This window comes from Aethalodelphis obliquidens, unplaced genomic scaffold (genome assembly GCF_003676395.1).
Source record: "Aethalodelphis obliquidens isolate GAN/ISIS:26980383/991018 unplaced genomic scaffold, ASM367639v1 scaffold2, whole genome shotgun sequence".
NCBI lineage: Eukaryota > Metazoa > Chordata > Mammalia > Artiodactyla > Delphinidae > Aethalodelphis > Aethalodelphis obliquidens.
Genome location: NW_020837946.1, coordinates 38,432,507 through 38,449,942, shown reverse-complemented (window position 1 = coordinate 38,449,942; position 17,436 = coordinate 38,432,507). Strand labels below are relative to the sequence as shown.

General features: G+C 38.9%; 1 protein-coding gene across 7 annotated transcripts in view; it reads right to left on the bottom strand.

The window, feature by feature from the left end:
- HECW2 (HECT, C2 and WW domain containing E3 ubiquitin protein ligase 2) overlaps positions 1 to 17,436 on the bottom strand; it is a 414,407-nt gene that overhangs the window by 248,264 nt on the left and 148,707 nt on the right. For all 7 annotated transcript variants that reach the window (XM_027125303.1, XM_027125331.1, XM_027125328.1 and 4 more), the window contains exon 2: positions 1 to 327. In XM_027125303.1, coding sequence (XP_026981104.1) covers positions 1 to 292 — 292 coding nt within the window. In that variant the 5' untranslated portion in view covers positions 293 to 327. The remainder of the gene's footprint in view (positions 328 to 17,436) is intronic.

The window sequence follows — 17,436 nt, the reverse complement described above, 5'->3', positions numbered from 1 at the left end:
CTATGTGATAAAGTCCAATCCAATCACTGGGGTCCACCTCCTCTTTAATGTCCCAGAAGATGATGAGGTTCTGAGCTTGCCCCAGCGTGTACTCATACATGCTGGCAGTCAGGCTGGAGCGGCTCTCAGAAGTCACCAGATCGGTGTCGCTGTTGGCCCGCTGTAGAGTCATATTCTCGGGCATGGAGCTCTGGGCGGCCAGGCTCTGGAGGTTCTCTGGACTCAGTGTGTACCGCATCTGGGGATTTCGACGCCTCACAAAAAGCAGGTGCTCCCGGGCTGAGCTAGCCATCCCGTCTGCCTCTCTGAGGTTGGCTTTCTACGAAGCTGTGAGAGACAAACAAGCACAAAGCATTAGTGCTACAATGCAAGGAATTAAGTTTAAGCTTTCCAGATAAAAAGACTTTATGAGTGTTTGTTAAAGCTTAACCATGCAATAATCTTCTGCTGTCAAAATAAAACCTATTTTTCTACTGTCAACTGATGATTGTCAGAAACAACTTCTATAGACTGAGGTCACAAGACGGCAAAGGCCATCAAACACCTGTGGCCCTCAATTTCACTGGGCACAGCTTCCTCAGAGCAATTAAGAAGGAGACTTCCCTACCATCCCTTTTACGGCTATTCTTTCTCCTTCAGAAATGGCATCCTCCTCTCCTTCACATATTCATTTGCTGATGCAATTAAATTTTAAAATAGCAAGACAGAAAATTTTGAGACATGTTCAACAGAGTTGAAATATACCACTGAGGACAAGTTCTATTTCCTTCCCATAGGAATGAAACTCACTAAACCCTTTTTCAGGAGCTTGCTCAAATGTTACCTCCTCACTTAAATAGAGTTGGCCATCCTGTTTAAAACTGCAACAGCCAAGCATTTCCCATCCCTCCTTCCTGGCTTTACTTTTCTCAAAAGCAATTACTCTGATCTGATGTACCACCACATAGTACCATGCACTTACTTATTTGGTTACTGTGTACTTTCCCCCACAAGAATGTAAGCTTGGGGAAAGAACACTCTTCAATAAAAGGTGATTGGAAAAATTGGGCAACCATGTGCAAAAGAATGAAACTGGACCACTGTCTTACACCATGCACAAAAATCAACTGAAAATGGCTTAAAAACTTGAAATAAAGCTCCGAGAAGAAAATACAGACCAAAAATTCTTTGGCATAAATCGTAGCAATATTTTTTTGGTTCTGACTCCTAAGGCAAAGGAAACAAAAGCAAAACTAAACAAATGGGATCTAACTAAACTTAAAAGCTTTTGCACAGCAAAGAAAATCACTGATGAAACAAAAAGACAACCTACTGAATGGAAGAAAATATTTGTAAATGATATGACTGATAAGGGGTTAATATCCAAAATATATAAACAGCTCATACAACTCAGTATCAAAACAAACGAAACAACCCAATTAAAATATGGGCAGAAGACCTAAACAGACATTTTTCCAAACAAAACATACAGATGACCAACAGGCACATGAAAAAATGCTCAACATCTCTAATCATCGGGGAAACGCAAATCAAAACCACAATGAGGTACTGCCTCACACCTGTCAGAATGGCTTCTATCAAAAAGAAAACAGATAACAAATGTTGGCAAGGATGTGGAGAAAAGGAAACCCTCCTGCACTGTTGGTGGGAATGTAAATAGGTACAGCCACTATGAAGGTTCCGTAAAACACTAAAAATAGAACCAACCACCATATGATACAGCAATTCCACTTCTGGGTATATATCCAAAAGAAATGAAAACAGGATATCAAAGAGGTATCTACACTCCCGTGTTCATTGCCGCATTATTCACAATAGCCAAAATATGTAAACAACCTAAGTGTCCATCAATGAATAAATGGATAAAGAAGATGCAATACATATACATACGATAGAGTATTTTCCAGCCATGAGAATGAAGGAAATCCTGGTCTTTGCAACAACACAGATGAACACTGAAGCATCATGCTAAGTGAAATAAGTCAGAGAAAGACACATACTGTATTATCTCACTTATATGTGGAATCTAAGAAAAAAGTCAAACTCTTAGAAACAGAGAGTAGAAGAGTGGTTGCCAGGGGCTGTGGGATGGGGGGTAATGGGAAGGCTGCTGAAAGGCTACAAACTCTAAATTTTCAGATGAATAAGGTCTGAGGAGCTAACGTAAAACATAAATGACTACAGTTGATAACACCATATTATATAATTGAAATTTGCTAAGAGAGTAGAATTTAAATGTTCTCATCAAAAAAAAAAAGTGAGGTGATAGATGTGTTCATTAACTAGATGGTGGGAATCCTTGCACAACGTATATGTACATCAAATCACCACAATATAAACTTTAAATATCTTACAATAGTATCAATTATACCTCAATAAAGCTGAAAAAAATAAAAAAGAATGTAAGTTTCACAAATGCATCTGTTTTGTTCACTATTTTATCCCCAGTGTTTCCAACAGTGCCTGGTACACAGTAGGTGTCAATAAATGTTGAATGAAAAGATCACTGAACAGTGAGCATCCTTGTGCTAGATACTCCTTAAGCTCCTTACTATCTCCTAGATACTCATGACCTACATCTTGAGTCCCTTTGCTGGGCCTGCCCTTTGCCAAACCTATTTCTACCATCTAGACCCACAGTAAGCTATTTTCTTTGGCTCCCACTTGGCCTCCATCTAAAGGAACAAAGCTTTTCCTGTTCAAACTTAGATCCAGTGCCCTGTTGGTTCATTGAGTCTAGTCCTAAGATATCCATTTTCTTCTCCATTGCCAGGCTCTGACAGAGATTCTTTCTAAGACCTCTGTACTTTACTCTAGCACATTTGAGGTTCCATCTGCCAGTGCCTTTCCTGTCTGTCCATGGATTCACACTCCCTCACCCAGACCCCACAGGCTCTACACAGAATGAATCTGGCTCTCCTCTCACTACCCCTTTCAGGACTACATCATTCACTAATAGGTTTATGAATTTAACATTTACTCTGCATCCCTAGTATGTGCTGGCCTCTTTAATATACTACATCTTTTCAGAAGGCCACGCCTGCAAGGTGTCCTAGAATGTCAACATGAACTTTCACGAAAAAAAAAAAACAACTAATCTTGGGCTGAATATTTACGTTATAACTAATAATCTTGGATACCAAGTCGGAGGTAAGAAAAGAGGAGGGTTCCCTAATTTCTCCCATCCCCTCATCCATTTCACAAACACTTGGGTGAAGGGGACATTCTACCATTGTTAAGGTCATAGTACTTGCAAATGTATCTATTCAATTAATTTCTGGCATAAAGTTGATCTCATATTTTTAGCACGATCCCTTGAATTAAACAATCACTGGGATTGGTGGGCAAGATGTCCTGTGTAAAAAGGACAGAAATAAAACAAACAGAGAAACTTAATACTCCTCTTCATAAATTTAGCACTTGCTTCCTTATGTGGTATATGGTAACTCTGACATCATATAACCCATAACTGTTAAACAACCTCAAATCCATGAAGTCTAAAATTCAGGTCAACCTCTAATCTCAGGGTTTCATGAAATTTTCATTTTAGTGGATTTCGACAGGCCGTTCTTTGTCTATAAACCCAGAGTGAGTCCAGCACCACATCAGCTTCAGCAAGCACTGTAAATAATTAACTCCTAATATGTTGTAGTCAAATAGAAAATGCAGGCTGGACATAACTAAGCTACTTCCCTGAAAGAAATAGGCCAGAATCTTTACAGCTTTAAGCCACAACAAAAGAACTGAAAATTACTCTGCTCTAGAAAAAAGGGGAAAAACAGGGATGTACACCAAAACCGTTTTATTTTTTAATGTCCTCTATTTAATCAGAGAGATAGGTAAACACAGTGGATAAGAGAATAAGCTCCAAAGTCTGATTTCTGGGTTTCAGTCATATTTCTACTATTAAGTTGCTCTGTGATCTTGGACAATTTATTTTAACTCTGTGTGCCTTCACCTTCCCATCTGTAAAGTAGGGACATAATAACACCTGGTTCATAGAATTTTGGAGAGAACTAAATGAATCAGTATAGGTACAGCATTTAGAACAGTGCCTGGCATATAATAAGTGCTCAATCATGTTTAGCTATGAATATTATTATGTGACTACATTCTACTTTAATTATATAAAGTAGAACTGGTTTTAATCCCCTTGATCCCCCCACTTATTGGGAGAGTAGGCTATCAGTATCCACCATTATTCAAAGCACAATCCCAAAAACAGAAAGAAAAAAAAAAAAGAAAAAGAGACTGGTAGGCACTGAGGAAGAGCTATCCTGAAGCCCAAGCCTTAACTCCATAACAGTGGCCTGACAAGGGCCATTCTCTGGTCCTCTAGCCAGAGATAAGGGTTGGAATTTGACTTTCTCACCATTATTGGCTTCATTCATTCATTCATGCATTCAACAAAATTTTATCGAGCACCTCCCTTGTGAAAGGGAGACACGCAACAGACAGGTCAAAAAATAAGACAGAAATGTGCAAATTTGCTAGTTTAACTGAACCCTGCAAATGAAAACATATGGAGCATCTATTAGTACACATCTGGCATAAAGCTACAAAGTATACTAAACAGAAAAGAGAGTGAGGTTTTCTTTCAAATTCTTTCTTTTCTTTCCCTAAGGCATGTAATTTACTCTATAGGAACTTGACTCTGGGGGGAAAAGACAAATACACATATGAAAAAATTCAATCCTGTACTAACGACACTTCATGTATATGTACAATTTGTCCCCACAAGTATGTGATGGAGATAATAAATGCTCATGAGGCATCAGGAAGTGACAGTAATATTTATAAAGTGTTTTACATTTTTCAAAGCGTTTTCACTTCTATCATCTCAAGTGAGACCCAGAATAGTATGAATTAAATTTGAGAGAGGCCATCATCTCTGTTTTCAGATGAGAAAACTGAGGATCTGTGAGGCAAAAGGTTAGCTGAAGGAGATAAAAACACTTTGGAAGTGGTTATATATTTGAGGTAAGTCTTAAAGGGTTAGAGGAAAAGAAGAAATATATGAAGAAATGAATGCACTCTAATTGGAAGGATGGATATGGAGAAGCAACCAAGGATGAGAATATGAGAGGGAAGAAACAAAATAGAAAACAGAGGCTCTGCAGAACCCTGGGAAAATGATGGGAATCCTCCAAAGGAACCAAGCAGAAGCCCAGGGAGAGAGGCAGGTCTTAATACTGCCACTGAAGACATATGGTGAGCCCAGACCTGACTCAAAACATACTGATGCCCCATGAGGTTAAACCCACCCAAGGTCGCAGAGCTGGTAGGTGACAAGGGTAAAAATCAAGATAAAATAGGAGAGAGAGAAACACACAGACACACGAAAGAGAGAGAAAGAGAGAGAGAGAGAGAGAGACAGGAAGGGGGAAGAGGGAAGGGAAGGGGGGAGAAGGTGGGGAGGGGAGAAAAGGAGGGAGAGGGAGTGAAACATGTCTTGAAAGTCAAGGAGAGATTCTGAGGGAGAGCCTCAGATGCTGCAACTAACGACTGAAAAGTTACCATAGCATCTGAAAACTAGGAGGACATCCTTGGCCTTAGGAAAACCTTTTACATGGAGTGGTAAGAGTGGTAAAAGCCAGACTGTTGAGGTTTGAGGAAGGAGGCTGGAAAGGTAAATGGAGGTAAAGAGTACAGACTCTTCTTCAAAAGGCTGGACTGTAAAGGGAAGGAGAACACGTGGTAGAGGGTGATCTGTACTGAGACAGGGTTGGGTGTGTTTGCTTGTTGTTTTTCAGCCTGAGAGAGACTTTTGCATGTTTATAATACTAGCATAGGGTCACTAAAAGCTCAGGAAATATCTGCTGAATGAATGAATAAATGAAAATTGAGAGAAAGGGCCAGTGAAGAGGAGAGGCTGAAAATGTAGGAAAGAGAGGAGATATATGATGGAGCAAGATGACTGAGGAGGAACAAAAGCTGGAATACACAGGACAGGAAGAGGATTAGTCTAAACCAGCACTGCCCAATAGAAATATGATGCAACCCACTTATGTAATTTTAAACTTTCTAGGAGCCACATTAAAAATGTGAACATTTTAATCATAACATATTTCATTTAACTCAATATATCTAAACTATTATTTCAACGTTAATATAATTATTAATGAGATATTTTGCATTCTTTTTTTTTTTTTTTGTAGTAAGGTGTTTAAAGCCAACACATATTTTATACTTAAAGCACATTTCAGTTCAAACTAACCACATCTCAAGAGCTTGAGAGCTTCATGTGGCAGGTGGCTCCTGGTCTAGACAGTACAGATCTAAACCACGGGAATGCTCCCAGCTTCCAAGACAATCTGCTTCCTTTTCAACCTTATCCCACCAGAAAGGCCCTCAATGTAGCTAAGAGGAAAACATCATTAACTAGCTGACAATAATGTGTGAATAACCAAGAATTCCTTAATCCTTCCCAAGGGTTCTTTCCATGCATTTTAGCATGAAGATGTTTTTTCTATTATAGTTTGTTACAAGATATTGAATATAGTTCCCTGTGCTATACAGTAAATCATTGTTGTTTATTTTATATATGGTAGTATTCATATGTTACTCCCAATTTATCCCTCCACCTCCTTCCCCTTGGGTAACCATAAATTTGTTTTCTATGTCTGTAAGTCTGTTTCTGTTTTGTAAATAAGTCCATCTGCACTATTTTTTAGATTCCACATATAAGTGATATCATATAATATTTGTCTTTCTCATGAAGATGCTTTTTGAGCCAAATCTCTACTTGGTATATGAAGACACCCAGTCTGGGGTAGAGAATTTTCTGGGGATAGATTTGAGGACGGGGAGGGTAACAAGTCCCAGAAACTCTTTTGGTATCTTTTAGCTTCTTTTCTTCAACCTTGAAACTACACAGTCTTCAAAAGCAGGAACAGTGCTCCAGTGGAGCTTACGTATAACAGGGGAAGAGATGAAGTGGGGAAGTGATGGGGTTATCTGTATATATCTTTAGCAAACACTCACGTGGCGCTTACTCTTTCTAAGTGATTTACAAATATATACAGGTTACCTGTAAGTCTTCTGTGTTTACCTAAGTAACTGCATATACTTAAACTTCACCCTGTCTCAATATATTCAGCTATTAAATGGAGGTAACTTTAATGTAACATGCAAGGCCATTTGCAAGGATTAGAAAAATCGTAAGTGAGAGTTATTTTGTTATTTTTTAAAGTAACTACTGTTATTTTAATAAACAAATAATATAGTTCTGAACTAATTAATGCAATTAATACCTGGGGTAGCTCTCCAGGCCTAAGAGTCTGGGGAGAGGAACTAAGACTTAGAAGACAGTTAACAGAAATCAAATGCTAAAGACCATCTTTACACATGAAAACTCACTGTGAACTCTGCCTAGTGTTGGATGACCCCATACTTAGGAAAGAAAGGGAAAACAGTTCATGCTCCCCTACCTTCCTATTCAACATGGCTCCTGGCTCCCAGAGCCCAGAAATCAGCTACATTAGGATACACAGGCCTTCGAGTTATAGCTTAGGAACTCATCCACAGCTCTTAAAGAATTGTTTCCACATTAAAAAAAAATTAATTCCAACTTCCAAACCACCCCACTTTAAAGGAACTTTTAGAGCCTACCACTCACAAGCCGGTCACTGCATGTAGTGAGATGTGAGACTAGAGAGAGAAGAGAAGATTAGAAGAAACTTGGGCACAGAATGTTAAGTAATTCACTTGGAACCTCACCAATGAGCAGGGAGCCATTCCAGGCTCTTGAGCAGAAGAGTCAAAATAGGAAATTTAAGCATGGGAAACTTAATCTGAAAGCTCACGTGGGGCTGATTGTAAGAGGAGAAAACAGAGGTGGGGGAACCAGTTAGAAGCTAACTGATTAGTTAAGACATCCGGCACTGAGTGCTGAAGAGCAGATTCAGCAACACAGGAAGGAAGTATATCAATCAGGAATATTTCAAAGAAAGAACCCAAAGACTTGGTGGCATATTGAATACAGGGGATAAAAGGAAGGAAGAAATTAAGACTCAATTCTGGATTTTCAATCTACGTGACAACAGAATCCCAGAAACATTAATAAGGCTGAGAAAATCAATACTACTTTAGGTGAGTTTAAAATAAATGCAATGTATCCAAGTAACTATATCCCAAAGACTCTCGCGAAGGTGGGCCCCAATTGCTGGTTATTATGAGGCCAGGGATAAAACAAATACTCAAATGCAAGTTTCTGCTTACTAATGGGCTTAGAATTTATTAGTTAAAATTGACTATGCCGAAGTATCTCTAAAAGGCTCAACTCAGTGTTGAAAAACCTCACTCAGATGTTTTACTTTACATAACTTAGATCAATGGAAAAGAAGTAAAATCAGAATGCTGAGATTGTGATGAGAGACTATTTCCAAAACTGCTTTGGAAAACTTCATTTTTCCCTTGCAATATAAGTAATGTATTTTTTAAGAGTTCATGTTTCCGTAATAAATTAAGATCAAACCCCATGCAAAAATGAATTTGCAAAGTTGCATAAAAACTTTAACAATCAAGCCACTCTATCTTCAGCTAAAATCTGAGTTTATAACTACCTTATTCAATGCAATGTTCTCACATGGGAAAATGAGGGCTACTCCAACAACAAGGAACGACTGCTTCAGATTTTCTACTGATATCTAAGAATTCTTCCCTTGTGTCCTGGTTTCATATCTATGCCTTCTGCAATAAGAAAGGCAAATTTTCTTCAGAATAGTATCTATGTTCTTCTGAAAAGCTTTCGTAGACAAAGCTGATGGTAAGGGAAACTGATTAATACTCACCAAATTTATTAAAAAGAAAGCTAGTCCTTTAAAGCTCCTTAAACAATCCACCCACGGTGAGCCTCTGCTGAGGCTATATGTCCCATTCCCAAAGGACACAATTTAACACGATGTAGCACTCCTTTAAAAAAAAAAAAAACCCTACCACTTCTAATTATGATAAGGTCGATACTAACCTGCTCTCTCAGGTAACAGACATCTGCTTAAATGACAACCAAAAACAAAATCACTTTTCCTCCAGAGGTCAAGAGAGATATAATTACTAAGCAAATTGCAAAATGCTTTAGTATACAATTTCATTTCCAAAAGCAGCAGATTTTGTTTAGAAGATACAGACAGAAGCAGATGACAAATACATTAAACAAGTGTTTTTATTTAAAATATTTTTGCTAAGGAGTCTGGAGGTGAAACCTCACCTGAAGGGCAAGTACTGAAAACATTCATTATGAAAAGATTTGTACAAAAGCGAGAGAGAGGCATGGACATATATACACTACCAAACGTAAGGTAGATAGCTAGTGGGAAGCAGCCGCATAGCACAGGGATATCAGCTTGGTGCTTTGTGACCGCCTGGAGGGGTGGGATAGGGAGGGTGGGAGGGAGGGAGATGCAAGAGGGAAGAGATATGGGAACATATGTATATGTATAACTGATTCACTTTGTTATAAAGCAGAAACTAACACACCATTGTAAAGCAATTATACCCCAATAAAGATGTTAAAAAAAAAAAAGAAAGAAATGCAAAATTGGAAATTAAAAAAAAAAAAAGATTTGTACAGAATGGAAATGCACCCTCATATTTTAATTTCCTAGATTGGACATTGAAAAATAAAACCAATAATAATAACTAACATCCTTGTTTAACCCTTCAAATTCCCAAAAAAACACCACATGCATACACACACATGCACACACCTGTTCAACTACACTGTACTTCAAACTCCATTTGTGTTTTACTATATAAATAAGGAAAGCAAAGGCGGGATTATATTTATGTCTAGAGACACTGAAGAAAATATAATATGTCTGCAATAAGCAGAGGTGTGAGACCTCTGGGAAGAGAAAGCAGCGAGCCATCAGACCCCGCAAGCCAGCTGTCACCTGAGATGAATAAAGTTATCACCAAATTCTCAACTAAGACCCCTTCCCAGTGGCTTTTCACTGTGCCTTCTTGCTAAGAGAAAGCATACTCATTACTCACTGTTTATCATACATAGTCATAACCCAATGCTTAGCTTACTCATTAAGAGTGTGCTAGGAAAATGATTAAGATCAGAAAAATCCCTCCTATTCGACCTACCAATATTTCTTCTCCCCACAATTTTCTCAAATGATATGTTATGATCCACAACATAATAATAGCCCACCTGTAAATTTGTAAAAGGGATGGACACAGATAGAAAGAATTTTAAGTTTCAAAAGTTGTTAATTTTAAAGACTGAGTCCAACAAAGCTTTCAAGCTGTTGATTAGCTTGAATCATAATTGACTGAATATGCAGCCAGACAAATATGAGAAAATAATTAAGATTTGGTTTAACTCTTCTGAATTCTTTAAACGTGATAAGGCTTTCAATTCAATTACTTAATTAAACTTTTCTTTTGCAGATGTGAATAGATAATTCACAAAAGGAAAAATTTAAATCACTAATAATTATATGTTAAAAATTAAAACAAAACTTAGATATAATTTTCTATGCACCAAAATATCAACTCTGAAAACTAACAGTACTCAGAAGTGAAGGTGCAGTGAGACAGAAACTCATGCTGCTGACAGGATGGTTTTGCAAAGCTCTCTGGGCATGCCCTTGGAGAAGAAAAGGCATCTAGACCAAAACTGAAGGCAGTGGGGGACAAGTGAGTCCTCAAAAGAAGCAAGTCAGTTGTTACTAGAAGAAGAGGAAATGAATGCTGGACAAACATAAAGGAAAAAGAAAAAATGGCAGACCGTTATACACGTAATTAGAGAAGAATTTAGGATAGAGAGTGGGGGAAGAATCAAGACAACATCTTTATCTCAACAGTCAAGGAGAGAATGGTATGGGCCCTCAGTGGCATTGGCATAGATACCAATTTTTTAAAAACTGATCTACACTCTTAAAATGCTATTAAATTAAGAACAGCAAAACCATTTCAAGAATCATTTTTAAACATTATGCCAGATAGGGAAATCAAAATTTCGTATATTTTCAATACCTGTTTAAAATTCCAACATATTTTTCAGTAAATACACATGAAGTTCCATGATCTGTCCAAGGATTGATAAAAAGAAACGAAAAACTCTTTTATGTCGAGCATTCTTGGTGGTTTCCTTGCCTAGCAGCAAATAGTGATGGTTTGTGCAGGAGAAGTAGAATCGATTCATTTTAGAGTAATCTCTTTTCAAAGATATTCAACTTTTACTCCCTGCACAGCCTTAGGGGAAAAGATGTCTTTTTTCTCTTGTGTGGAACACATCCCAAGACATTAACTTCCGCTAAAGCTGAAGATAATTACCAATTGTTGGTAAATGGAATTCGGATATTTAAGAACTCTGCATTACTTTGAGGTGGTTGGAGCACATTTGTGTGGAAAAGTCTTTCTTGCAAAGCAAACCGCATAAGCTTCTAGCTGTGGATAGTCAAAAGCTGCTAAAAAAGATGACTAACTGTATTTATATACAATTGCTTATTCCATAAAACACCAGAGGTTATAACTACAAACACTATTAATTGTGGCGTGTACTCTATACCCCACAGAACACTCCCCTCTTTTCCATTCCCGTTGCCACAACGGCACTAAGTCAAATCCACGTCACATCGTATCTAGGCCATCACTTCTTTATTATTTATTTATTTATTTGGCTGCACCGGGTCTTAGCTGTGGCACACGGGATCTTTGTTGCAGACTGAGGGATCTTTAGTTGCAGCGTGCAGGATCTTTTTTTTTTTTTTTTTTTTAAGTTGCAGCATGCAGGATCTTTTAGTTGCAGCATGCGGGATCTAGTTCCCTGACCAGGGATCGAACCCGGACCCTGTGCACTGGGAGCGTGGAGTCTTAACCACTGGGCCACTAGGGAAGTCCCATGCCATCACTTCTTAAAAGCCCTCTCTGATCCTTGTGTTTTCCCCCAGACAACCCATCTACTCTCTTCCTATAGCACTTTTTCAATGATAACACTCCCAATCAAGTAAAATACATAATTAAAGGGCCACGATGGTAGTGAACAAAGGGGCAGGGGTGGGATCTGGTTTAGGCAGGGTGAGTAGGCAGGCCTCTCACAGGTAGTAACATATAAATTGATTAAGTTGAGACCTGAAGTTAGCAGGCAGTTGCATAGTCCAGGTGAAAGGTGAAGATGGCCTGGATTTGCATGTGGTTCCGGGGGTCAGGGTGGTTTTTTAGTGTATTCCTTTATACTTCCTTAAACAAACCCAAAGTTCTATACAAACTTTCTCAATAGAAGGCTATCTATCTGCTCCCCATGAAAATGCTTAGTGCGCCCAGCATTGCTCATGCCATCCTCTCTACTTCCTGCACCCACTCCACCTTCAAGGTCTAACGACCACTCTCTTCTTGAAGAACAGCCAGCCAGAGGCAACATTCCCATGACTGAATTCCAGTGGCCTTTTTGATATCATTCATATCACGTGTAATTCACAACGCTTTATAGTCTAATTATAAAGATTCGTGTCTTCTCTTGCCAGAGTATAAACTCTTTGAGAAAATTACTGTTTCTCTTATATGTTATATTCTCCATAAAATAGTAAGTTTTCAGTAAATATTTTTCAAATAAATGAATGGATGGGGTTGACTCCTACTAATCAGAAAATAAGAATGTAAAAGGACTAAATCAACAGTATGAATACATGTTGCATTTTCTTTAGAATTAGCCACATTAGCCATCCAAAAAGATTTACTGAGTAAAGTACCTACTTTGTGCTGAAAAGCACAAGTCCCTTGTTATAGTATAGAAAGAAATATAAATCAACCTGCAAGAAAGAAATAGAGAACAATTGCCTTCTATACTATAAGGTGTAAGTGCAAAAGTCACTTACACCTTAAGTGCAAAGAGCTCACTGCCAGGAATGATCAGCAGGGGCTGGAGTGTTTAAGAAAAGTCTAATGAGGGGCTTCCCTGGTGGCGCAATGGTTGAGAGTCCACCTGCCGATGCAGGGGACACGGGTTCGTGCCCCGGTCCGGGAGGATCCCACATGCCGCGGAGCGGCTGGGCCCGTGAGCCATGGCCGCTGGGCCTGCGCGTCTAGAGCCTGTGCTCCGCAACGGGAGAGGCCACAACAGTCAGAGGCCTGCGTACCACAAAAAAAAAAAAAAGCCTAATGAGAAAAACTGAGCTGGACCTTGAAAGATATGAGGAGGCCTTTGAAATACGGCATGAATTTTAGGCCAAAGAAAGAATGTGATTAAAAAGTAAGGAAAATAGAGAGAAAAAAAAGTAAGGAAAAAGCAGTTAGCTTCCACTACCTTTACTCTGGTCCAAGCCACTGTCATATGTCGTCTGAATAAATAATCATCTACATCCCTGCTTCCATCCTTGATTTCTTACTGTCTATTCTCAACATAGCAACCAGAGTGATTCTCTTCAAATGTAAGTCAGAACATGTTGCTCTCTACCCCAAACCCTACAGTGGCACCCGTTTCAGTCAGAGTGAAAGCCAAAACCCTTACGCTAGTCTGTAAGGCCCCACACAATCTGGTCTCCGGTGCTCTCTGACCTCATCTACCACTACGGCCACCCATGCTCATGTGACCCTAGTGCCACTGCTGCTCCTCGAAGGCACCAGCCACAATAGCACAGGAGCCTTTGCATCTGCTATTTCTTCTGCCAAGGAAGCTCTTTAGGCAGAAGACCTGAACAGACATTTTCCAAATAAGACATACAGAGGCACATGAAAAGATGCTCAATATTGCTAATCATCAGGGAAACACAAATCAAAACCACAATGAGATATCACCTCACACCTGTCAGAACAGCTATCACCAAAAACACCACAAATAACAAATGTTGGCAAGAGTGTGAAGAAAACGGAACCCTTGTACAGTGTTGGTGGGAATGCAAATCAGTGCACCCACTATGGAAAATAGTATGGAGGTTCCTCAAAAAACTAGAAACAGAACTACCATATGATCCAGCAACTCCACTGCTGAGTATATATCCAAAGAAAAAGAAAACACTAATTCAAAAAGATACATGCACCCCAATGTTCACACCAACATTATTTACAATAGCCAAGATATGGAAGTAATCTAAGTGTCCAACAACACATGAATGGATAAAGGAAACGTGATATATATACATAAATATGTGTGTGTGTGTGTGTGTGTGTGTGTATGGAATATTACTCAGCCATAAAAAAGAATGAAATTTTGCCATTTGCAACAACATGGATGAACCTTGATGGTATTATGCTTAGTGAAATAAGTCAGACAGAAAAAGACAAATACTGTATGATATCACTTATAGGTGAAATCTAAAAAATGAAACAAATGAAAGATTATAACAAAACAGAAACAGACTTACAGATATAGAGAACAAACTAGTTGTTATCCGTGGAGTGAGGGAGAGGGAAGGGGCCATACAGGGGTAGGGGATTCAGAGATACAAACTACTATGTATAAAATAAATAAGCTACAAGGATATACTGTACAGCACAGGGAAATATAGCCATTATATTGTAATAACTCTAAATGGAGTATAATCTATAAAAATATTGAAGCACTATGTTACACACCTGCAACTAATATTGTAAGTCATCTATACTTCAATTAAAAAATAAAATAATAATTAATAAATCACCAATACCCGAGATTTCCATGGTATATAGAATGATCTGGAAGAACCAAAAAGTTAAATGAATATCAATATGCAGCATGTGGATAAGCAAACAGTTCTGTTCAGTATCATGACCCTGCTTATTGATACCAGGTTTAACCTTGATTCAAGTATTAGGATAAAAAACGTTTTGAAACCTTTCTCAAACAGACTGCCTGCATTTTCATAGCACACATAGTTTTCAAAATTTTCTGACAAAGAAAAAAATCCTTTTAACCTAGGTATCCTTTATTCAGCTGCACTCTATTAAGGAACTGAAGAAAGCAAAACATACACAAAACAATGAACTGAAGATTTTTTATATGAGTCCTCATTCAACCAGTCTTCCCATGCAATGACAGAGTTGATCCCTACCACTCATATCTCTGTCTTTTAGTCAGTCACTCACTAAATTTCAGATGTTCCAACAATAAACTGATGCAAAGAGAAAATGCATGAACTAATAAAAGACTCAGGATTTCATAAAAGTCAATGAAAGTGATTTTGAAAAACTACTTGAACCACATGCTAAACCAATGATTAATAAGGGTCTGGCAAAGATAGCATAGTTGACAACTGAAGGAGGAAAAATATTAAGTGCAATTTGAATGTCACAGGATTAAAAAGAATGTCACACGGGAAGGCTGACAGTGGCCTGGCACAGCTTTTGTAATATGACTTTCAAGGCTGGGGTAGAAAGACAAATACCATATTACGCTATTATACAATTTTTTGAAAAGATTAACTCCCCAACCCTCTAAAAATGTCAACTCTTCACTTGTTCTTTTTTCACTCTAATAATTAGGCCGTATTTGTGATTACAAACAAGATTAAACTGATTTCCATAATTTGAACTTTTGTTTGTCGAGATCCAACTCTTTTTTCCCCTAATCACTATGAAACCCGGCTTCCCAGTGTAAATGGATGTGTTTTAAGAAGCCTGCTTTTCTGGCATCTCTTGTCTATGTCCTGCCCTCACACTCACCCCATGGTATCCCACAACCACCTTATGATGAAGCTGTAAATTCCAGATTGCCATTTCCAGATGAGAGCACCACACTAGTGGGCAGCACAGCTGAGACCCACACTTAGGTCTTTAAAGCCTACTTCTCTTCCCATTTGTCACTGTTCCTTGTGGCAACTATACCAAGCCCACATCATGGGGTACCTACAGTTACCCACAAAATTGCGTGGTGGTGGGGGGGCGGGTGAAATCATCCGTTTACAGGATTTAAAATCAGCGCCTTCCACGCAGGTGCCGAGCAGCTTCCTGCTGCCAAAGCCGAGCTCCTGAGCTGACCTGCCATGCTTCCTCCCTGCCTTCTCACTCTCATTTCTGGTCCACCTACTGTAAGCTTTGCAGACATAGAAAGTCATTATTTCTTTATTTGTTATGAGCCAAAGATCTATTATAAGTCAACTTTATAAACCCACAATATTGTTGAGAAGCAGCACATTCCCTCTCTCAAAACAGTCTCCACGGACTCTGACAACTTTGTAGTGTGAAGGCACAGCACAGAGGCCCCAAGGAGCGGCTTTGCCGATGGGGGCCATTCCAGAATAGGACTCATAACAATCACATCCTTTTTGCCCGTCTCCTCTCACCCACCCATTTTTGAAAAGGATGATGAATATGTAGTAGAGGGTTCCTTGAGCAAGCACATGAAAGTTTGTACACAGAACTGCTGCAGTAAGCAGAGAAGTAAAGTTCTGCCTCCCACGTCAATACTGGGGCTGGATTTCATGACATTTGAGTATGTGTTAAAAGGAAGACAGTGTTGGCTTCTTAGCCTAAAGATACTGGGAGGAGGGAGGAAATTTGTGATGTCAACTCTGGGAAGCTTGCCTGTCTAAACTACCAGCTTCCTCCTGCCCCAATGCACCGATGCCTACAACTAATCCTCAGGGACCCTAACAGCTCTCCAGCCGACTTCAGAATGACATGTCGTAAGTCCCTAACAAAGCAACTTGGTCTTCTCCACCTTCTTCCCTTCCCGTTAGACATCACCAAGATGTCTAATGCAGTAACAGTGACATGGAAACGATTCACTGAAAGTGGAAAAAATATGGAATGAAACAAGGTTGAAGTTGGTGGAATGATTTCTGCAGAATAGACAATTCTTACAAAACAATGTTAGAACCATTTTAATTGGGTTATATATCAGATAAAGTTCTATTTTAGGTAAAATTACCAATTTCTTTCTAAAGATGCTGAAAAAATTCTTTAGTTTCAATGAGTCAAATTATTTTAACTTATTAAATTTATAGAAATTGGAGGGACTTCCCTGGTGGAGCAGTGGTTAAGAATCCACCTGCCAATGCAGGGGACACAGGTTCGAGCCCTGGTCCAGGAAGATCCCACATGCCGCAGAGCAGCGAAGCCCGTGCGCCACAACTACTGAGCCCGCACTCTAGAGCCCATGAGACACAACTACTGAGCCCACACGCCACAACTACTGAAGCCCACGTGCCTAGAGCCTGTGCTCCGCAGCAAGATAAGCCACTGCAATGAGAAGCCCACACACTGCAACAAAAAGTAGCCCCTGCTCGCTGCAACTAGAGGTAGCCCGTACTCGGCAGAGAAGACCCAAAGCAGCCAAAAATTAATTAATTAGTTAATTAAAAAAAGAAATTGGATTTCTTCTCCAAATTCAATAGACTACAAGAAGCTGCATTTTAATTAATAGATTAAAATCTATTCAAAGAAGGAAATCCATTCAGTTTATAAATATTTACTTTTGCTTAGAATGCTACACTATTAAATTTAGAAAAATACCATGGCCTTAATAGTTTCAAACAAATTAAAATCTTGTTAAAACCTAAATCAATTATA